The sequence below is a fragment of the Macaca thibetana genome, chromosome 2, assembly GCF_024542745.1.
Source record: "Macaca thibetana thibetana isolate TM-01 chromosome 2, ASM2454274v1, whole genome shotgun sequence".
NCBI classification, from domain to species: Eukaryota; Metazoa; Chordata; class Mammalia; order Primates; family Cercopithecidae; genus Macaca; species Macaca thibetana.
The window spans coordinates 6,899,105-6,923,475 of record NC_065579.1 but is presented as its reverse complement, the minus strand read 5'-3'; the positions used below and the strand labels follow the sequence as shown (position 1 = coordinate 6,923,475).

The window sequence follows — 24,371 nt, the reverse complement described above, 5'->3', positions numbered from 1 at the left end:
ATTGTCGAGTGACTTTTCCAAACTATTTTGGCAGAGACTATATTGCTTGTCACATATAGTTTTTTTTTTTTTTTTTTTTTTTTAGTCTTGTGTTTGACAGAGATTTCCTTGAACATCAAAGGTGGGGCCAGTGTCAGGAGGCAAAAAAGTACCTCTTTCAGGCTTTGCAGATTGGCTGTTTTCTAGGACCCTTCCCTTCTTGAACACTTAGCTCTATTTTCATTGAGACAAGAGATTCACCCAAGGTGAAACTTAAGATCTTTTGAGGTCTTTGTTGAGCATGATTGTTGCCCTTGGCATATGTATGGCATTCTAAATTCCCCATAAATATGGGTACCTTTGATTGCTAAGAAACTCTCTTTCCAGGTTTCTCTCTTAAGCCTTGTTCTGTTTGTTGTAGGTCTCAACTTTAATCTCTTGTCTTAGATGTCAGTGGGTTGCTTATCCACTTTGAAGTGTTTTCAAATAATGCCCACCGCGTTTCTGGCCTTGATGATTTTTTCAGTTAGACCCACTAAGATAAGCACCTTACATGACTCTTTCTGATCACCCTGTCAGGTTAGAATAGGCCTGTATGATAATTTGCATATAAGGTTTGCTATACTTCCTTTGGTATTAGGGACCAGGATGCCATACTGGGAATGTGGATTGCTTTCTTCAAGAGTGTTGCTGAGTCAGGAGAGTGTGGGGCATGAGCAAATAAAATGCCAGAAGGCTTTTCAACCATTTATAAATTAGCTTTTCCTTGATTCCATGTTCACTAGGTTGCTGTAAGCCTTTGATTGTTTTCTGGAGTTCTGACAATGTTGGTTCTGAAAGTTTCTGCTTGTTTTTTGATTTGTGTGTGTGTGATTGAGATTGGTGGGGGGCAAGGGGTTTGAGACTGCCTACTTGGCCCTTTTGCTGATTCATTAAGGAAATTGACTTATCTTGTTGATTGTTAGAAAATTTATCTTAATACTTTTAATGAAATAATTGTTATTAATACATTGTGGAACACTGTTTAGCTTTCAAATGAAGAAGATCTCAGCCATAAAGTGATCTACAGGATATATTTTTAAATGAGAAAAGAAAGGTGGAGAAAACATGAAAGTTTCTCATCATGTATCTGGAAAAGGGAGGTTGGGGGATCATGCCATTATGTGTGCATATTTGCTTATATTAAGGAAAAGGGAGTAACAAAATTTTTGAGTTTGCTATAGGAAGGGAGGAAATATGTGTGCATGGGAGATGTAGAATCTAGATATAATGGAATATTTCCTTATTTTGTAGATTTGATATGAGAATTAGGTATTTCAAGTAATCATGAAACAAAATTTTACAAATACAAAGCAAACTTTAAAAGTTAGTGTAAAATGAAAGACATGAACTTAATTGTATACAACTGGTTAACACTCATACAGAAATGAACTATTTAAAATGACCTTATGTCTCTGTCTCCCTCTCTCTCTCTCCCCCTCCCTCCCCTCCCCCTGCCTCTCTCTCCCCCTCTCTCCCTCCATCCTTCCCTCCGTGTCTGTCTCTCATCTCTCTGTCTCTCAATAGACACATCCACATATTTAAAAAAAATCTTCAACTGTGTTTGTCCATTGAAAAGGCCTAGAAACAGTGGGCACACAATAGCAAGGTCAGACATGCAAAAATGAATAAGTATAAATAAAAAGTGTATAGTGGTAAATATTAATGAATATTGACTGTTTAAACAATATTGCATGGGTTAAAAATGTAAATACATGAAAATGATATATAAATTATGAAAAAGTAAAAAGATTCTGATTAATAGGTCTGGGGTGGGGATGAGGATTTTGCATATTTTTTCTATTTCTTTTAAAAATTTCAATGGTTTTGGGGGTACAGGTGGTTGCTGGTTACATGGATAAGTTCTTTAGTGGTGAATTCTGAGATTTCAGTGCATCTGTCACCCAAGCAGTGTACATTGTACTTAATATATAGACTTTTTTATCCTTTAAAAAAAGTTAAATTTTTATTTTTAGTTCTGGGGTACATGTGCAGGATGTACAGGTTTGTTACATAGGTAAATGTGTGCCGAAGTGGTTTGTTCCACCTATCAACCCATCACCTAGGTATTAAGCCCAGCATGCGTTAACTGTTTTTCATTTTTAACAAATTCCCAGATTATTTTTACTCTTTCTGTCTAAGAAAACATGGTGGCTAGCAAGGCATAGTTTCTTCAGTATCTTGGAAGAAGTAAAATAGTATTAGACTTTAATATGTCAGGTGTGACTGATATAATCATTATTATAACTGTAAAAAGAGTAGTAAAAGAATATAAAACTACCTGTGAAGCAGATTCACTCTTGTCACCTGACTCTGGTGAGACAACACACTCATACACAAGTTACATGAAGTGGTTTATTACTTACCGACAGGCATTGAAGGACAACAGTAGCCTAGGATTCTTCACAAGCCAGTCCCCCAAAAATCAGGAAAACGGCCTTGGACAGATGGAGTCTCATCTGTGTGGGTCTAACTCGCAGCACAGCTGAGGGAACCTGGAAAGAAGCTCACCCAGAGTTTTATACCCAGAGACACTGTGTTTCACTGTGATTCAGTGCTAAGGCACTGAAAGACATCCTGTTTCTCTGGGAAGACTGAACAGAGCCCAGGCTCTTATGGCCAGGCCCCCCATATCTCAGGATGCTGCATTTCCACCACATTCTACAGTTATTCTTGAGAACTACAAGCAAGAGAAAGGAGAGAACTGGATTGGTCCAAGGCCATCTGGACAACTGTCCTGCACTCTGAAGTTAATAGTGAAGGAAATGAAATAATAAAATATAATTGGGTTGAAAAGAACTTAAGAAAAAATGGAAGAAATAGTAGTTAGATGGTAGACTCAAACCCAAATATTTCAGTTGTTAAATGTTTGTGAACTAAATGTTTCAATTGAAAGACAAGATTGTCAGGCTGATAAAACTATATGCAACTTTATAAAAAATATTTAAAATATATGACAAAGAATGAAAGTAAAGGACAAAAAAAAAAAAGATCATGGAAACTAACCAAAAGAAAGCCATGATAAATATCAGAAAAAGTAATCTTTAATGAAGAATGTTACGGCCAGGAGTGGTGGCTTATGCCTGTAATCACAGCACTTTGGGAGGCCAAGGCCAGCAGATCACTTGAGTTCAGAAGTTCGAGACCAGCCTGGCCAATATGGTGAAACCCCTCTCTACTAAAAATGCAAAAAATAGGCTGGGAGTGGTGGTGCATGCTTTTAATCCCAGCTACATGGGAGGCTGAGGCAGGAGAATCGCTTGAACCCAGGGAGGCAGAGGTTGCAGTGAGCTGAGATCACACCATTGCACTCCAGCCTGGGTGACAAGAGTGAAACTCTATCTCAATAATAATAATAATAATAGTAATAATAAAAGAATATTACTGGAGAAAAATAGAAACATTTTGTAAAAGTAAAAACTTCACCTGGAATATTTGAGAAACTGAACAAATGAACTTTGGTAACAGTCAAAGCTTATCTAGATTGAGCTGCTCAGGAAGTTGCAAGTTATCTGCCATATTGTGCTCCAACCATTCTAAACCCACTTTCTCCAAACACACAGGCTGTTTTATAATTCTATGAGTAGATACAAAGTCTTTTTAATATGAGAATTTCCTCAAGGTACAATCAGACTACACTGGAGATAGCGATTTCTCACCAAATACAACCTTTTGTCCCTGTTGCCTACTGTAATGCCTGACACAGAGAGCTCAAAAATCATCGATAACTCTGGGGATGGAAAGAAAAGAGGACTCCTAAGGCGTTCTCCGACTCTGACGTTCTTGGAATTCCAATTTACTGAGCAGAGCCTTACTCAAGACCTGATGAATAAATTAATGAGTATTAGGAAGGGGCAAGGGATGAAATAGGGATCAGAGGAGATCATCTGAAAATAGCTAGTGTTTTTAATCTATCAGTTATTTATAGTTTGTGTTTGCAGACCTGTTTGGGTTCAGAGATTTGCAAAGAAGGTCCCTCATTTTTCTTTGTAGTTTTTACTAAGGAAGGGGATGGAGAAAAGGGACCGCCTCACCAGGATTGTGAGTGTCAAATGGCATGTCTGTCTATAAGTGTCAAACGGCATGTCTACATGTACCCTCTCCTCTCCTCCCCTATCCCCGGGGATCATTCATCTTGAATTCCCAGAATCTTTTGCACTCAGCATTCAGTGGCCCACCTCCAGTTTCTACCTACTGTCAATCCTGTTACCCTCTAGGTGGTCCTCTTTGAGAAGATAAACCACACACATAGCTATAAAGAACACAAAAAGCCCACACCTATCCTGGAGGAAGAAGCATTCTGCACCCTGACAAAGTTTGAAAATGCAGTTACTCCCTGTATTAGGCCATTCTCACATTGTTATAAAGAAATACCTGAGACTGGGTTATTTATAAAGAACAGAAGTTTAGTATGGTGGCAGTGGCTCACACCTGTAGTCCCAGCACTTTGGGAGGCCAAGGGAGGCAGATAACCTGAGGTCGGGAGTTCGAGACCAGCCTAGCCAGCCTAGCCTGTCTCCACTAAAAATACAAAAAGTTAGCCAGGCATGGTGGTGCCTGCCTGTGGTCCCAGCTACCCGAGAGGCTGAGGCAGGAGAATCGCTTGAAACTGGGAGACGGAGGTTGCAGTGAGCTGAGATAACACCACTGTACTCCAGCCTGGGTGACAGAGCGAGACTCCATCTCAAAAACAAAACAAAACAAAACAAAACCCAGAAATTTAATTGGCTCATGGTTCTATGGACTGTGCAGGAAGCATAGTGACAGCTACTTCTGGGGAGGCTTCAGGAAGTTTGTAATCATGGAGGAAGGCGAAGAGGAAGCAGCCACATCATGTGGTGAAAGCAGGAGCAAGAGAGCAAGAGGGGAGGTGTCACACACTTTGCAACAACCAGATCTGGGGAGAATCACTCACTATTGCGAGGACAGTATCAAGAGTATGGTACTAAATCATTCATGAGAAATCCACCCCCATGATCTGGTCACCTCCCACCAGACTTCCCCTCCAACACTGAGGAATACAATTCAATATGAGATTTGAGTGGAAATGCAGATCCCAAACCACATTACTTCCCCTAGTCACAGCCCCTGTATTTTGTTCCCACAGGCCATGTGACTGGCCTCTTGGCAAGCTCTCACAGTGGTCCAGCTGATGCCCCTCATATAAGCCTGAATTAAGGCATAGGCGCTTCCTACCCTCTCCCCACTCTGAGGAGAGATGGTGGTTTTCGGCACTTAACACATCAGTGATTCTCTAAAATCGATCCAAAAATTGATGAAATTGGCTGGGCACAGTGGCTCACACCTGTAATCTAGCACTTTGGGAGGCCGAGGAGGGTGGATCACCTGAGGTCAGGAGTTTGAGACCAACCTGGCCAACGTGGTGAAACCCTGTCTCTACTAAAAATACACAAAATTAGCCAGGCGTGGTGGTGGGCACCTGTAATCCCAGCTACTTGGGAGGCTGAGGCAGGATAATTGCTTGAACTAGGAGGCAGAGATTGCAGTGAGCCGAGAGTGCCACTGCACTCCAGCCCAGGTGACAGTGTAAGACTCCATCTTAAAATATACAAAAAAATTGATAAAATCTTTCTCAGATTTTTGTTTTCCCAGTGATTTTATACCATCTATCTAGATGAGAATTTCAGGTGTCATCTAACCATTTTTTAACCACCTACTTTGAAGTTTCTGCCTGATACTATCACTTCAGAATGTAGCATATTGTAAAGTAGAAAAACAATGCAAGAGATATATGTGATTTACAATTTTCTGGTAACTATATTTTAAAAGGTAGAAAATTATGAGTTGAGAAAATTTTAATATATCTAAAATAGTATTTTAGCATATAATCAATACATTATTAATTATATATATTTGACATTTGTTTTTGCCACTGTAGCTCTTCAAATACGGTGTATATTTACAAGACTTTCAATTTGAACTAAGTACTTTTCAAGTGCTCAGGTGACTAGTAACTACCATATTGGACAGTCCACCTGTTATCTACGTCAGCTTAAATGAGCAACATTTAAACATGTTAACTAGTGTTATACAATTACGGAAGTGAAAGTGTTTGTTTTGTTTGTTTGTTTGTTTTGAGACGGAGTTTCCCTGTTGTCACCCAGGCTTGAATGCAATAGCGAGATGTCGGATCACTGCAACCTGCGCTTCCTGGGTTCAAGCGATTCTCCTGCCTCAGCCTCCTGAGTAACTGGGATTACAGGCGTGTGCCACCACACCCGGCTAATTTTTTTTTTTTTTTTTTTTTTTGTAGTTTTAGTAGAGACGGGGTTTCAGCATGTTGGCCAGACGGGTCACAAACTCCTGACCTCAGATAATCCGCCCGCCTTGGCCTTCCAAAGTAATGGCATTTTATAAACTTCCCAGTAATTGGTAAGTATGAAGTGGTGTCACCTTCACCAGACTGAACTGTTTCTTTACATGTTGTACTCTCATTTTGCCAGCAGAGGGCACCCGGAGATGGCAAGACAGTATTAACCTTGAAGCACTCCCAGACTGAGTCTACTGGATTGGCTGAATGTGAAAACCAAGGCACTAATTCAGTTAGAAGAAAAAAAAAAAATCCTACCTTTACAAAAGCAATACTTTATCAATGAGTACGCATATCTCATTGTGTTTCAAAGATACTAGTAGTAGATGCTAACTGTAGAAAATCTGAGAATATTGACAAGTAGGCTTTAAGAGAAGAGTTTGAAGAAAACAGAAAAGAAAGTGCGTTATTGCAAAAAGTAGCCGCTCGTGGTGGTGTGTGCCTGCAGTCCCAGCTACTTGACTGGCTGAGGTGGGAGGATCGCTTGAGCCTGGGAGGTTGAGGCTGCAGTGAACTGTGGTCACATCACTGCACTCCAGCCTGGGTTACAGAGCCAGACTCTGCCTCAAAAAAAAAGAAAAATAATAAAAGTACGTTATTGACAATAAAATTCCTGATAGAGGAGCCAGAGACATATAGTCATATACGTTTTATATATACATAAAACACAGACCTAAATATGTATCTATAAGAAATTGCCCTTACATATATGAGAAATTTGCCTAATATACACCTATATGTGCATATATAAGAAACTGGCCTTTTATAGGCATAGCTCATTGCGTTTCAAAGATACTGTTTTTTTTTAAACTGAAGGTTTGTGGAAATCCTGCGTTGAGCAAGTCTCAGCACCATTTTCCTAACAGTATTTCAGACTTCTTCATTATTGTTGTATCTGTTATGGTGATTTGCAATCAGTGATCCTGAATGTCACCATTGTAATTGTTTTGGGGCATCATCAACTATGCCCAAATAAGATGGTTAATTTAATAGATAAATATTGTGTGTGTTCTGATGGCTCTACCAATAGCCATTCCCCTCTCTCTCTCCCTCTCCTCAGGCCTCAGTATTCCGTGAGATACAACAATATTGAAATTAGGCTATTTAATAACCCTACAATGGCCTGCAAGTGCCCAAGTGAAAGGTAGAGTTGTGCATCTCACACTTTCAATCTAATGCTAGAAATGATCGAAGTTCAGTGAGGAACGTATGTCAAAAGCTGAGACAGGCTGAAAGCTAGGCTTCTTGCACCAAACAGCCAAGCTGTGAATGTAAAAGGTTTTGAAGGAAATTAAAAGTGCTACTCCAGTGAATACATGAGGGATAAAGTGAAAGAGCCTTATTGCTTATAGGGAGAAGGGTTTAGTTCTCTGGATAGAAGATCAAACCAGCCACAATGTCTCCTTTAGCCAAGCCTAATCTAGAAGAAGGCCCTAATGCTCTTCAATTCTGTGAACTATGAGAGAGGTGAGAAAGCTGCACAAGGGAAGTTTGAAGCTAGCAGAGGTTGGTTCATGAAGTTTAACGAAGAAAGCCACCTCCATAACATGAAAGTGCAAGATGGAGCAGCAAGTCAGCTGCTTCAGAAGCAAATTGTCCAGAAGATCTAGCAAAGATAATTGATGAAAGTGGCTACACCAAACAACAGATTTTCAATGTGGATGAATTAGCCTTGTATTGGAAGAAGATGCCATTTAGGACTCTCAAAGCTGGAGTGAAGTTAATGCATGGCTTAAAGCTTCAAAGGACTGGCTGACTCTCTTGTTAGAAGCTAATGCAGCTGGTGACTTTCAATCGAAGTCAGTGCGCACTTACCCTTCCAAAAACCCGAGAATCCTTAAGACTTATGCTAATCTACTCTGCCTGTGCTCTATAAATGGAAAAATGAAACCTGGATGACAGCACATCTACTTACAGCATGGTTTGCTGAATATTTTAAGCCCACTGTTGAGACCAACTGTTCAGAAAAAAAATTCCTTTTAAAATATTATTGCTCATTGATGATGAACCTAGTCACCCTAGAGCTTTGATAGAGATGTACCAGGATATTAATGTTGTTTTCATGCCTGCTAACACAACATCCATTCTGCAGCCCATAGACCAAGGAATAATTTGAACTTTCAAGTCTGATTATTTAAAAAATACATATTGTGAGGCCATAACTGCCATAGATTGTCATTCCTCTGTTGGATCTGGGCAAAATAAATTGAAAAACTTCTGGAAGGGATTCAACATTTGCAATGCCATTAAGAACATTCATGATTCATGGGAAGAGGTTAAAATATCAACATTAACAGGAATTCAGAAGTTGATTCTAATGCTCATGGATGACTTGGAGGGGTTCCAGACTCCTGTGGAGAAAATAAATGCCAAGGTGGTAGAAATAGCAAGATAACTATAATTGGAGATGGTGCCTGAATATGTGACTGAATTGCTGCAATCTGATGATCAAACTTGAGTGGATAAGAAGTTGCTTCTTCTGGATGAGCAAAGAAAGTGGTTTCTTGAGATGGAATCTATTCCTGGTGAAGATGCTGTGAACACTATTAAAATCAAAACAAAATATTGAAAACATTATATAAACTTAGTGGGTAAAGCAACAGCGTGGTTTGAGACCACTAACTCCAATTTTTAAAGTTATATTGTGGATAAAACTCAAATAGCATCATATGCTACAGAGAAATCTTTCATGAAAATAAGTCAGTTGATGCAGCAAATTTCATTGTCGTCTAATTTTAAGAAATTGCCACAACCACCCCAACCTTTTAACAACCACCACTCTAATCTGTCAGCAGCCATCAACATCAAGGCAAGACCATCCACCTGCAAAAAGTTTGCAGTGTGCCGAAGGATCTTTAGCAGTTTTTAGCAATAAAATATTTTTAAATTAAGGTATGTATATTGTTTTTCTAGACATAATGCTATTGCACATTTAAATTATATTAAGGTGTAAACACAACTTTTATGTGCACTGGGAAACTGGAATATTTGTGATATTTTTTTTATTGCAGTGGTCTGAAACTCAATGTGCAATCTCTCAGTGGTATGCCTGTGCAACATTAAATTAGAGTATACATAGGTCATATATAATATGAAGATGAGGGAAAAAAGAATGCAGATGCACATAGATGCGCTAGTAGAAAACAAATAGAATTTCTATTTTTGATTTCTTTGTTTTTTGCCTTCCGTGCGGTAGAAGGGGATTTCCTGTATTGAGAACGAGGAGGCAAGGTTGGAAGTTTGAGGAACGTGAAATACGACGACAAGTTATGTTCTACAATAGAACAGTGAGATTTAGAAGCTTGTGCAGAATGGTGACAGTTTAGAGGAAGGGCTGAGGCAAACAATAAAAGGGACTGACTAGGAATTGCTGAGCACTGTCGATTGAGAAAACAGCTGTGATTGGATTGTGCTCATTTATTGTGGCATCAATCTTCACAGCTGCTTGGTTTCAGCAGCCACATGGGCAACCCTTATGTAGAAGCAGAAGATGTGAATGGTTGAGAGTGATACATTGTTGGGGTTTAGATGGGCATGTGTAACAGGGAGGTCTAGAGCCAGAGGAGAGAAAGAGGTTAAGGTAAAGCACTAGGAGATCTTTGGATGAGGCCAGGGGGCAAGAAGTAACGTTCTTGGAGAGTAGGGAACAGTTTTCCATCAGATCACCACAAGATCAGAGTTCAGGGATCACGAAATAAGGGAGTTAGTGTAAAGGATAAATTGTTATAGTCAGAAAGAAAATATTTTAGATATGGTATAGGTCTTAGCCCATATAGTAAATAACTGAGGTGGAGTGCAAAGAGAGGCAACTATGGTTGAGGGGCCAAAGACACGTCATCCTACGTTGTTGGAAGTATCATTTTTATGGGCAGTGAGTCCCAGGACATGAAAAGAGGAATTATCGTGGAGGCTTGTATTAATATCAAAGAAAACAGATCAGGGAAGGGCAACAGTTTCATGGTGCTGATCTCCAAGTTAATCCTTGGGTAATCAGGAATTTGTGTAACTTTATAGGCATATGATTTGGCAACAAAACAAATACTGCTAGGACAAAATGAGAATCCTTTCAAGATAATAAATTTTAAATGTTTTCAGTCCATGCACCATGTGGTTTAAGAGCTTCAGACAGATTTGGGTTTAGAATTATGTCCTTGACTTGCCAGCTGTGTGGCTTTGGCAAATTATGTATGGGCTCTGAAAGTTAGCTTCTCTATCTTTCAAATGGGAATAATAATATAACATACTTCAATATTTTACAGCGCCCTTTTCAAGGAAAATAGTCAATAAATGATAGCTGCAGAATCAAAGGTAAGAGAAAAAACCCAGATATGGTTATTGATAAAAGCCAGAGCATGCTCAAACTGCAAAGATGCTCTGAGTTTATTATATATAATAGCCTCACTTGTGGGCAAAGCAAGACTGAAAAAGTAGCTGGGAGATGTTCAAGATTATATGGTAGAATTATCAGATTTCCAGCTGTTAGCTGGAATCTATAGAACCATCTCTTTTCTTTTTGTTAGATTTTTCTGGTATAACTCCTCAGTGTGGATATTCCTTACTTCCCAGTGTAAGGAACTCAACACTGCTCAAGAAAATCACTCCATTTTGGCGGGGCTGGGGAGAGGGAAGCAACTGTAAGAGTTAGACTTTTTCTTTATGCTGCATAAGTCTATCTTACTTGGTTTCCAATCATTTTGACCTTCATGTGCCTCTGGCAGTTCTATTTTCTCTTCTACATGACAGCTCTTCAGCCATCTGAAAACAGTGACTGTTGCTCCTGAAATTTTACTACTCTGACATAGACATCCCTGGGGTCATCAGTATCTTTTTACGATACAGCCCAGGGCCTTTGCACTTCTGATTGTCTCCTCTTGCCTTTTTTAGTCTGTCTTTATCCCTGTTGAAATCTCACCTCCAGGCATGGTCTGAATGCCACAAAACTGAGTTAAAGCTATTGCTTCCTAAAGTTGAACACCGTTCATGCAGTCACAGCTCACATTGATCTTTTATTAAGCTTTCAGTCTGTTTTCTCATACACCATTTTTATGAACATCACCAGAAGTACAGGTGAGTTTTACAATAAGGGGCAAAGCTTGCTGTTTTTCCAGCGTTCATTTTGTTAGATTTGCTTGTTGTCTGTGTTTGATGATTTTTTTTTTTTTTTTGATACTGACTTTGACAAATCAAATTTATGTGCAGATTTGATGAACACTGGATAAGTCTTCGGTGACTGACAGCTGCTTCATTTAGAGTCCTGGAAAAATGTCATCTCAGTCAAAGCCCCTGAGCTTTGCCTCTTTCTGGCACATATGGGAAGATGGGAAGAAGGAGGGCTGCACGCAGTCTCTGGCAATATGCCCCTTTCTTATTATAGATGAGATAAAAACACAGGGCTTTCAAACTCCAGTGCTTGTTACGCTGGTCCATGACAGCATTTTCTCATCAGAATCAAAAGTAGTATTTGTTTGGGGAAAGATTATTTTTGGTTTTCAAATTATGCCCTTTATTCTACTTAGAATTTAAGTATTTTTTTTTAGTTTATAAAACAAAAGTGGCAGTAAGTGAGAATTTTAGAAACTTGTTTACTTTGGAAAATAACATTTTTTCAATCTGTTGATCCACCAAAAAAAAAAAAAAAATCACGAAAACCTCAATTTTGGGAGATCGTTGGTCTCTAACTTATTGAGATGCATTAAATAAGTTGAGTAAACTATAAATGTTTTACTTCTTCTGAATACTAATTTCTACCTAAGAAATAGTTGATACAAAAACAAACAATGGGGAAAGGATTCCGTATTCAATAAATGGTGCTGAGATAACTGGCTAGCCACATGCAGAAGATTGAAACTGGACCTCTTCTTTATGCCACATACAAAAACTAACTCAAGATGTATTAAAGACTTAAATATAAAACAGCAAACTATAAAAACCGTGGAAGACAGCCTAGGTAATACCATTCAGGGCATAGGAACAGGCAAAGATTTCATGACAAAGATGCCACAAGCAATTGCAACAAAAGCAAAAATTGACAAATAGAATTTAAGCACTTCTGCACAGCTAAGGAAACTATAAACTATAGACAGAGTGAGCAGACATCCTACAGAATGGGAGAAAATGTTTGCAAACTATGCATCCAATAAAGGTCTAATATCCAGCATCTATAAGGAACTGACATCTATAAGGAACATTTACAAGGAAAAAATACCGCATTAAAAAGCAGGCAAAGGACATGAACAGACACTTTTCAAAAGAAGACATACATACAGCTAACAATCATATAAAAAAAGCTCAAAATCACTGAACATTAGAGAAATGCAAATCAAAACCATGATGAGATGCCATCTCATACTAGCCAGAATGACGACTATGAAAAAGTCAAAAAGTAACAGATGCTGGTGAGGTTGTGGAGAAAAAGGAATGCTTATACACTACTGGTGGGAGTGTAAATTAGTTGAACCATTGTGGAAGACAGTGTGGCAATTCCTAAAAGACCTAAAAACAGAAATGCCATTTGACCCAAGAATCCCATAACTGGGTATATACTCAAAGGAATATACAATTTGTTCTATTCTAAAGACACATGCACACATATGTTTATTGCAGTACTATTTACAATAGCAAATGGAATCAGCTTAAATGGCCATCAGTGATAGACAGGATAAAGAAAATGTGGTACATACACACCATGGAATACTATGCAGTCATAAAAGAGAATGAGATCATATCATTTACAGGAATATGGATGGAACTGGAGGCCATATCCTTAGAAAACGAACGCAGGAACAGAAAACCAGATATTGCATGTGTGAGCTAAATGATGAGAACACATGGGCACATAGAGGGGAAAAACATACACTGAGCCTTTCAGAGGGTAGAGGGTGGGAGGAGGGACTGGATCAGGACAGATAACTAATGGGTACTAGACTTAATACCTGAGCAATGAAATAATCTGTTCAACAAACCCCCATGACACGAATTTGTCTACATAATAAACCTGCGCGTGTTCCCCTGAACTTAACATGAAAGTTAAAAAAAGAAAAAAAGAAAAAAAAGTAGTCGATAAATTAGAACTCACTGTGTTTGGACTGAATAGCATTACCAAGAGAGTAGTTGCAGTGCTCACAACTCCTCTGCGAGGTAGGGAAGGCTGCACGTTCTCACTGTACAGAGAAGGAAGCTATTGAGTGGCAGGGCCAATGTGGCACAGTGGGCTTGGTTTCACACCAGCACTGTGATTGCCTCTGGAGCGTTTAGATCAGGCTATTGAAATATAGCTAGCATAGTCATGAAATAGAAGCGTACATTAAATAGGAAGTGGGGTAGTAGGTAAAGCTTCTGTGTAGCCTTGCATCAGTCAGATCAATTCTCTTGGCCTTAGTTTACTCAACTGTTAGACTCTGTTTAGTGAAGCCCACTTCCAGCTGTGAAAATCACGTTTTTTGCCACGTCGAAGGAATGCAATAGGAAGGAACAAAGGAATAACAAGTATGTAAAATTAAAAAAAGAAATGCAGTTAAGGGCTCTCTCTCTTTCTCTCTTGTAGGTGTGGGTGTGTGTTGGCGGGTGTCTCCTAATGGAAATATGAGGTAGCTGTAGGGACAAATTATAGGAAAGAGAAAATACATGAGAGTAAGGGTCAATGTACGGACATTGAAATTGGTTGCTTTTTGTTTATGGTATTGGTGGGAAAATGACCAGCCCATTAATCAGGTAGGACCAGGTGGCATAAAGAAAGCCTGGGTTACCTTGGTAAATGCCCAGTCTTTCCTCTCTTCCTCTATCCTGTTCTATCTATTTTGATTGACATGTTCAGCACTTTTTGATCTATAGCAATTAAAAGGGAGCTTCTGCTGATGGAAGCTTGTCAGGGCTTTGAATCTGACACCAGGACCAGAGGGAGAGCTGCATCTGCCGTGGGAGTCTGGGCTGTCAGGAGATGACAGGGGCTTGCCCTTCCAAGGGGAGATCGCCTTTGGCAGGAGTAAGTGCTTTCACCCAGAGGCAGCCCTGCTAGTGAGATGAGAGCAGTGTGTACTGAGTTAGCAGACTCAAAGGAGCGAGCTGGCAAATAGAATCCCGTCACATCTGCCAGAGAAAGTGATCAAAAGCAGCAGGACCCAGGCAGCTGGCAAAAGGTGACCCCTGGATACTGGGCTGCTTCAAAAACACAGCTGATCCCAAAGATTGTGAGAAAGTGAATGAATGTGCTCACTGTGTCTCTGCCAAGTTAAATAATACATCTCTCTCCTTCCTTCTCTCTCTTTTTCTCTTTCTTTACTTTTTAAAAATCCATTCTATCTAGTTTACTACTGATACGGTTTGGCTGTGTCCCCACCCAAATCGCATTTTGCATTGTAACTCCCACAATTCCCACATGTTGCATGAGGAACCTGGTGGGAGGTGATTGAATCGGGCGGGTCCCATGCTGTTCTAGTGATAGTGAATAAGTCTCACGAGATCTGACGGTTTTAAAAATGGGAGCTGCCCTGCAGAAGCTTGCTTCTCTTGTCTGTCGCCATGTGAGAGGTACTTTTCACTTTCCGCCATGATTGTGAGGCCTCCTTAGCCACGTGGAACTGTAAGTTCAATAAACCTGTTTCTTTTATAAACTGCCCAGTCTCGGGTAGGTCTTTATCAGCAGTGTGAAAACAGACTAATACGACTACTTACAAATTATGAGGAAATAATGTTTTGTACAAGGTATATACTTAAAAAAAATTTTTTTTAAAATTTTTAATTTGTTTATTTTTTATTTTTTAATTATACTTTAAGTTCTAGGGTACATGTGCACAACGTGCAGGTTTGTTATGTATGTATACATGTGCCATGTTGGTGTGCTGCACCCATTAACTCGTCATTTACATTAGTTATATCTCCTAATACTATCCCTCCCCCCTCTCCCCACACCACGACAGGCCCTGGTGTGTGATGTTCCCCTTCCTGTGTCCAAGTGTTCTCATTGTTCAATTCCCACCTATGAGTGAGAACATGTGGTGTTTGTTTTTTTTTTTGTCCTGGTGATAGTTTGCTGAGGATAATGGTTTCCAGCTTCCAAAGGACATGAACTTATCCTTTTTTATGGCTGCATAGTATTGCATGGTGTATATATGTCACATTTTCTTAATCCAGTCTATCATTGATAGAATTTGGGTTGGTTCCAAGTCTTTGCTATTGTGAATAGTGCCACAGTAAACATACATGTGCATGTGTCTTTATAGCAGCATGATTTATAATCCTTTGGGTATATACCCAGTAATGGGATGGCTGAGTCAAATGGTATTTCTAGTTCTAGATCCTTGAGGAATCGCCACACTGTTTTCCATAATGTGAACTAGTTTACAGTCCCACCAACAGTGTAAAAGTGTTCCTATTTCTCCACATCCTCTCCAGCACCTGTTGTTTCCTGACTTTTTAATGATTGCCATTCTAACTGGTGTGAGATGGTATCTCATTGTGGTTTTGATTTGCATTTCTCTGATGGCCAGTGATGATGAGCATTTTTCATGTGTCTGTTGGCTGCATAAATGTCTTCTTTTGAGAAGTGTCTGTTCATATCCTTTGCCCACTTTTTGATGGGGTTGTTTGTTTGTTTCTTGTAAATTTGTTGGAGTTCCTTGTAGTTTCTGTGTATTAGCCCTTTGTCAGATGAGTAGATTGCAAAAATTTTCTCCCGTTCTGTAGGTTGCCTGTTCACTCTGATGATAGTTTCTTTTGCTGTGCAGAAGCTCTTTAGTTTAATTAGATTCCATTTGTCAATTTTGGCTTTTGTTGCTATTGCTTTTGGTGTTTTAGACATGAAGTCCTTGCCCATGCCTATGTCCCAAATGGAATTACCTAGGTTTTCTTCTAGGGTTTTTATGGTTTTAGGCCTAACATTTAAGTCTTTAATCCATCTTGAATTAATTTTTGTATAAGGTGTAAGGAAGGGATCCGGTTTCAGCTTTCTAAATATGGCTAGCCAGTTTTCCCAGCACCATTTATTAAATAGGGAATCCTTTCCCCATTTCTTGTTTTTGTCAGGTTTGTCAAAGATCAATGGTTGTAGATGTGTGGTATTATTTCTGAGGGCTCTGTTCTGTTCTATTGCTCTATATCTCTGTTTTGGTACCAGTACCGTGCTGTTTTGATTACTGTAGCCTTGTAGTGTAGTTTGAAGTCAGGTAGTGTGATGCCTCCAGCTTTGTTCTTTTGGCTTAGGATTGTCTTGGCAATGTGGGCTCTTTTTTGGTTCCATATGAACTTTAAAGTAGTTTTTTCCAAATCTGTGAAGAAAGTCGTTGGTAGCTTGATGGGGATGGCATTGAATCTATAAATTACCCTGGGCAGTATGGCCATTTTCACGATATTGATTCTTCCTATCCATGAGCATAGAATGTTCTTCCATTTGTTTGTGTCCTCTTTTATTTGACTGAGCAGTAGTTTGTAGTTCTCCTTGAAGACGTCCTTCACATCCCTTGTAAGTTGGATTCCTAGGTATTTTATTCTCTTTGAAGCAATTGTGAAAGGGAGTTCACTCATGATTTGGCTCTCTGTTTGTCTGTTATTGGTGTATAAGAATGCTTGTGATTTTTGCACATTGATTTTGTATTCTGAGACTTTGCTGAAGTTTCTTATCAGCTTAAGGAGATTTCGGGCTGAGACGATGGGGTTTTATAAATATACAATCATGTCATCAGCAAACAGGGACAATTTAACTTCTTCTTTTCCTAATTGAATACCCTTTATTTCTTTATCCTGCCTGATTGCCCTGGCCAGGACTTCCAACTGGTACCATTCCTTCTGAAACTATTCCAATCGATAGAAAAAGAGGGAATCCTCCCTAACTCATTTTATGAGGCCAGCATCATCCTGATACCAAAGCCTGGCAGAGATGCAACAAGAAAAGAGAATTTTAGACCCATATCCCTGATGAACATCGATGTACAAGGTATATACTTTTGGATTTGGGTGTTCTGATTAGACTCCATTGATTTCTTGAGAACACTCTGCCCCTATTAATCTGAATGCTTCTGCAATAGACTACACTTAATTGTCTTTTGCGTCCCATCAGTTGAGAGCCACATGTTTAAATGAAATGAAAAACTGCTTCATTTCAAATTCAAAAACAGTGTATTTAGCTAAAAGCCATGCCTAAGGAAGAAAAGTAGGGTATATATTTCTGGATATGAGAAGGAATATTTTAATCACCTGATTTATGGTTCTTTGGCTACAATCTTTGTTTGTTCTTTCATTTAGCCTTCAACTTTATGAAGAGAAGAGGTCATTTTCTCTTGAAGGTAATTTAGTTTTCCATTTTCTTTATAATCAGATGGTAATTATTTCAGATGCACTCTCAGCAGGAAAACATTGAATATTTTTAAATAAATACACTTACTGCAATTAAACCAGCCATAGCATGTCTGCTCATTAAGGTTTGAATTTTGTTAAATGTTTGCTAAAAACATCCTTATGTCCTAGAAAACCAATTCACTCTTCCATTACAGATATACACATCGAGGAAACTGAGGCCCAAAATGATCATAGGATCTGCCTCATGTCACCTAGTTTATTCATGGCAGAGATAGTTCTTGAATTACTTATCCTTGACTCCCACCCTTGTACTCTTTCCAGCCTGCTGTGCCACCTCCCTCTCCAAGTAAAAATGTGTTATCCAGTGAGACTCAATCAATGATTACTACATTCTTGTTATTCAGAGTGTGGTCTGGGAACTAGCATCATGGACAATCCCTGGCAGGATGTTAAAATAACAAATCTTAGACCCCACCCCAGACCCATGGAATCAAAATCTGCATTTTTAACTCAATTCCCGGAAGATGTACAGATTGAATTGTATGATGAACCTAAGAACCTACGTTCTCACATGAGACTTTTTAATTGAATGTATTTCGTTAGGTTTTATAGGATTGTAAAACACATTGTGCAGTTTTCATTTTAACTCATAAGGCTGTTAATTATTCTTTAATTTAGCTTGTTAAGTGACAGAAGTTTAGCACTATCCATTTATTTAAGTGCAAAACTAAGAATGATCTTTAACATTAGGCTGGCTATTGGATAAAGTAAGACCTTTTGGGACTGATATTCAAGGCCTTTCATAATTTGACGTACAATAGGGGGCTGTGATGGTATAACAGATTTTTAGATGTGAAATGGACAGTTGTTAAACCGGACTATCCTTTTTCACTGAGAAATACACAATGTGTTACAAACTCAATCTTAAAACACTCTTTGCAAACATAAGTTGAAGGCAGGAAATTTTCTTGTCGTCTTCCTTATAAGTGAATACCAGTGGTAGGAAAAGGTCTGCCATCACAAACTTAAACTATTTAATTCCTACTTTGGAATGGAGGAGCAGATGCTGCCTTTGCACACGTCATTTTGATCCATCTCTTATTTTCCCCTCCTCTCCATCTGTATAGTTGGTGCCTTGTCCTCTTGTGTCATACTGCTCCAGAAATGTATACAACAGTCTTGTTCTTCCAAATCGTTTTCTGTAATGCCAACAGAAATGCCTTTAAAAAAAAACAAAACAAAATTTGATAATCTGAGCTTAAAACTTCCAATGTCTTCTATTCTTATAAGATTAAGTAGAAACTTCTTAATAGACCTACATCTCAATGTCCACCATGATTTGGCTCTGACCCGATTTACTAATGCAATGTGTTATCCTTGCTTGTGCTCTGGATAAGAAAAAGAACATTCCTGCTCTATAAAAGGCATTATGGAAAAAATGGGAGTAATTTGAATTTATTCTGTAACTTTGATCTGTGTATCACAAGAAGTATTGCATCAATGTTAAGTAATTTTACTAATTTTATTAATTGTAATGTTTATGTAAAAGAGCATCCTTCATTTTAGAAAATTACACTCAGGTGTTTAGAGTGTAATGCTGTTTGCAGCTTTCTCTTTAGAAAGTATTATACACACACACACACACATATACGTACACATGTATACATACGTCTGTGGAGAGAAGGAGTCAGATGAGAGGGAAAGAGAGAAAGTATGCATGGGAATGCTGAACACATGCAGTAAAATGTTAACATTCAGGAATTTAAGACTTTTAGGATTTCTTTGTGCTATTGCCGCAACTATTCTGAGTCTAAAATTTCAAAATAAAAAGTGGAAAAGAAAATAAATTTTTATCAGCTTGTCATGCGGATCATCCTGCTGCCATTACATTTCTGTTATAAGATAGTAATCCACAAAATAGCTTCATGACTTATTTTTTAATGGAATGAATCTTATGAAGCAACAGGCTTACTATGATTCAAGTTATATATGTTATATACACCTATCTATTTTAGTATAGAAAATAGACTACAACAGTAAATATACAAATGTTAAGGATAGTGTCCTATGGCAGTGGGATCACGGATGATTTTAACTTATATTTTCTTTTGCTTATCTGTTTTTTCATAATTTATTCAAATGACTTTTTAAAAGTTAGAAAATATTATGCAAATTATTTGTTACACTTTATTACATTTTGTTTTGAGATTAAGATGAGAAGTAATGTATTTGCATCTTTGCAAAGTATTAGTGTCTATTTTAACATTGCTTAATCAGCAATTCAGTAATTTCCCTAGTATTTTGTTTTTCTTAGTTGCTGACAGAGAAAAACAATTGAAAAAAAATTGCTTTTTCCTCAACCATTAATCAATAGTTGTCATCTGCTTTAACACTGGAATTTTTACTGTAGCTGCTAGAAATGGACAGACTGAGTGGTTTGGATAAATATATATACCTTTGTCATGAAGCCACTGGAAAAAGTATTATTAACTGCGAAAGAGAACAGAAGTCAGGTATAGAGAAAACCTGAAGAGACAAACACCCTATATGTTCTTTCTATTTAAGGGACAAAAGTAGTTATACGTTTGTTCAATGACTAATTAATTGCCTCAATAATTGCATTTTGGCCACACCAGGACACTCATTGCTTATCAAAAGGTGATTTGCTAATTAGGAGTTTTCATCTAAAAACAGTGAAGAACCGAAAATTGAAAAAGGAAAGCTGAACTCTTTCTTAGGGTTTTACTTTTTCCTCTTCCGTCATCAGTCTTGGGAGAAAGACTCTGTACTTTTGAAATTTAACAATACTTTTTTTTCTTATTTTTTTCCCTACTTAAAAAAACCACAAATACTGAATCTAAATTAGAAACTTTGTAATTCCAATGCAAAAAATAACTCATTTATGTTTTTCTCAAGCAACACACACAAACACACACACAGGCAGATGTACATGGACACTCACATATGCATATTTATTTTACTAAAATAGGATTCATATTATTTTGAAACACATCTTTTAAAATTGATATATTGTAAATACCATTCCCTCTAAGCATTGTTCCACTACAATTTTACCATAAACAGCTGAAGTTAATTTACATTTATTTGATACTTATGGCATTTCAAATTCTTTTTACTCCCCTAATAAAGACAGCACTTTGATAACTATCCCTCCAGCTAAATATTTGTTTACATTCTTAAATGTTTCCTTATGATAAACTCCTAGAAATATGATGAAAAGATTAAAGACTGTATTTAAAAATATTTGTGAAATGTATTTCTTTTTTCAGAGTGTGAATAATGTTGTATACTCAAACTCTGAGAAACACAGGTATGTTGCATAATCCATGTCAACTTGATAGCTTAAAAATCTTATCTTGTTTTAAGACACATTTTCTTGATTACTAGAAAGATTAATCTTTTAAATATACTTGTCGGCTATTTATATTTTTTCTTTTGTAATTTATCTTTTATTTTATAACTAATACTAAAATATGAAAATGTTAGAGATGAAAAATTTCTTGTTTTGTTTTTTTAAAGCCAGAGAACTTATTTTCAGATAAAGTCTTAGAAGAAAACCTTATATGGAATAGATGATGTGTACCTGAACAGGTTGAAGGGAAAGCAAGACTCGGAGAAGATGTTTGAGCAGGGTAGTAGTTGTTTTCAGAATTAATGGAATAGAGAAAAAATGAGAGGAAAAACAAAAAAACAAAAAAACAACAAAAAAGAAAAAACAAAAAAAAAAAAAAACAAGCCCCAAACAGGTAGAAAACAAATATAATTATGTATTAAAGAAAAAATTATTCTAATGCTTATTAAAGACAGTAAGAAAGACTTTGTTAAAGCCTGGTGGGGGGTGACTATCAAGATAAACGTAAAGACCACTGAGATTGGGTCTTGCATTGGAAAGAGAGATTGAGCTTGACCCCGAATGTAAAAAGGAAATGTAGGAATTCATAGCCAAGGAGCACAGTGAGGGTCGCTCGGTGAAAAACTGCTAAGAGGAAACATCAAGGATCCGGGTGGTATTCCGGCTAAGTCTACTTAGTAGGATCCTTGCTGAAGGCAAGCCAGTGTGATAAGACATCCAGGATGGGAAATGAGGGATTTGATTAGATATCGAGGGTGCAGGACTTTCACTAAACTGACTTAGCCGGATTTGTGCTAAAATTGGACCATGCAGAGATGAACTCAGAAGTCCAAAAGTCAGGCCTTGTTGGAAAATTGCTCATAGGAACCTGAGTAGAGTTTGGCCAAGGAAAGAATCTTTGTCACATACAAGTGAAGAGAGAAAAAGACCTCCGTATTTATCACAGGCCAGGACAATTGCAAGAACACCTTTTTACTGCTTTTTTCCTCACCCTCTTTCAAATTCTTTAGGGAATTCTTAAAGCTTGGAGAATGTTTCCAATTTAATTCAGTCTGATACTTAGAAAAAAGGAAAACCAGAATTATGATAACTTAATCATTGGTTTCTCCTATAATGCCAAAGCTGCAGGAATATAAGGGAACACTGCCTACTTCAGTGTTGAATGGACACGTAAATCACCTGTAGGTCTGGGAGGAGGGCCTGGGTTCTAAATTTCTATTAATCTCCCAAGTGATACCCTTGTCACTGCTCTAGCAAAGACAATAAGGCGCAAAAAATCAGCTGAACCCTCTTATTTTATACACAAATTACTTCAGACATGTGGGGACATCTACATCTACCTGTATGGCAAAGTACATGACCATAAACCTTTACACACACACACACACACACACACACGCACACACCCGTACCTATCCGGGAATCTGGATGAAATGTAATAGAGCTTGAATTAAAGTGAGAGTAATCTCCAGGAACACCGAGGAAAGTGAAAACTAGAGTCTACCTAGCTGAACTGCCGTGAGACAACTGAAAACTATTGACCTGATTTTCCAAATGAGTCCTAGAGAGGGGAAGGTGACTTGCTCAAAATTATATCTTTGTAAGCCCAGTGTAAGCACTTGTACGATTATTCAATAGAACCTGAAGAAAATATTGATAAATAACAATGGGAGAATTCCTGCATTACCATATAGTAAAACTTACTCTAATGCTACTATGTTGAAAACAACAGTAACAAGTGGGGAGAGGGGGCAGTGGAGATCAGACATGGTAAGTTTGAGAGACCTGTTAGACCTCCAAGTGGAGGTTTGATGTGGGCAAATAGACTCATTCCTCTGAAGTTTAGGAAAGAGGTTCCATATGGAGACTTGGAAGCATCAGTGTAGATATGGCATTGAAACCCACAGAACTGGATCAGATCACTAGAGATTGACTGTCTCTTGAGAAAATAAGAGGTCTAAGGATGAATCCTGGGGAACTCTACAGTTCAGAGCTTGGGAATATGAAGTGGAACCAGAATCAAGACTGAGAATGCGTGACCACTGTAAAGGAAGAAAACCAGGAGAAGGCAGTGTCCTGGCAGCCATAGGAACAGGAGAGAAGCCAGAGAATCTGAACATAGTAGTTGGTAGGAGGGTTGTTGTGAAAGTTCCCTCATGATTATCTAACTTATGGATGAAAGGAAAGTTATTAACTAAGAGCGATGGTGGAGAAAGATAAGGTGGAAAATGTCTACTGACGCATTGATTTAAAAAGACAAAGTGAAACAAATGAACCTGGAAAAACTTCAATATGTGTGTGTGTTTATGACATAATTTATGTTAAAAACATAATATCCTATATATTATTTATATTAGATATATATAGATACATATTGTATCTATCTATATTTTTATATATTAGATATATATATCATAGAAAAGAGTATAAAAAATTCATATAAGATTTCCCCAGAGAAAGTGGAGAAGGGAGAAACCTAGTTTTGCTTTATAAACAACTATGTTTCCTTTTGAATTGTTATAGCAAACATATTTTGCTTTTGAGTAAAGGTAAGAAAAAATAGTTGGTCTTGTGGACCTTTGTTAAGGAAGTAACAAATCTGATGCAAAGGTAGCAGTAACCTTTGTGAGACTGACTGCAGGATGGCTCAGTAGGTTCCCAGGTCCTTGAAAGACATTTGGGGCTTAATGAAGGCCCTTTGTCCCATGAGGGATGGTCTGTGTTATCTTAGTTAGCTCGTGCTGCTATAACCATGGACTGGGTAGCTTATAACAACAGAAATTGATTTCGCACAGTTCCGGAGGCTAGAAGGCCAAGATCAAGGTGCCAGCATTGTTGAGTTCTGGCCCTCCTGGAGGGCCCTCCTCCCGTTTGTAGACTGTTGACTTCTCATCGTAGGCTCCCATGGCAGAAAGAAGGTGAGAGGGTCCCTTTTGTAAGGGCACTAATCCTACTTAAGAGGGCTCCACCCTCATGACCTGATTATTCTTAAAGGCCCCACCTGTAAATATATCATGTTGGAACTAGGATTTTAACACATGAATTTTGAGGGACACAAACATTCAGCCCTCTGTGTACGCCTTGCAGAGCCATTTCTTCTTTGGATGTCTCACTGTGGGGATAATAGGGTTTTGGGGTAACTGTATGACTTTGTTGTCCTTGTTTGTTTTTGTAGTAAAAACCTCTGACATCAGGTACCTGATACTGAGATAGATATTCAGACATATGGTGTTTCTTCACATTAAGTCAACATTTCCCAAGAAGCTGGCCAAGTTCACCTAGAAGCCTTCTGTTTCACTATTATTAATTTCTCAAGCCTAAGAGCTGGTAGATACAGGGCTTTTTTCCCTATCCTAGAGA

The 24,371-nt window shown here is 38.1% G+C and overlaps 1 protein-coding gene across 3 annotated transcripts in view; it reads left to right on the top strand.

The window, feature by feature from the left end:
* CCDC50 (coiled-coil domain containing 50) overlaps positions 1-24,371 on the top strand; it is a 179,718-nt gene that overhangs the window by 82,053 nt on the left and 73,294 nt on the right. For 2 of the 3 annotated variants that reach the window (XR_007723317.1, XR_007723318.1), the window contains exons 12-16: positions 6,293-6,411; positions 10,609-10,657; positions 17,105-17,276; positions 17,585-17,625; positions 20,929-20,969. Coding sequence is in view for 1 of the 3 variants with exons in the window: in XM_050779266.1 (XP_050635223.1) it covers positions 6,293-6,396 (104 nt within the window). In the remaining 2 variants the exon portion in view is untranslated. Of the gene's footprint in view, positions 1-6,292; positions 6,515-10,608; positions 10,658-17,104; positions 17,277-17,584; positions 17,626-20,928; positions 20,970-24,371 lie in introns of those variants that run through there. The other variant, XM_050779266.1, reaches the window with a different exon arrangement.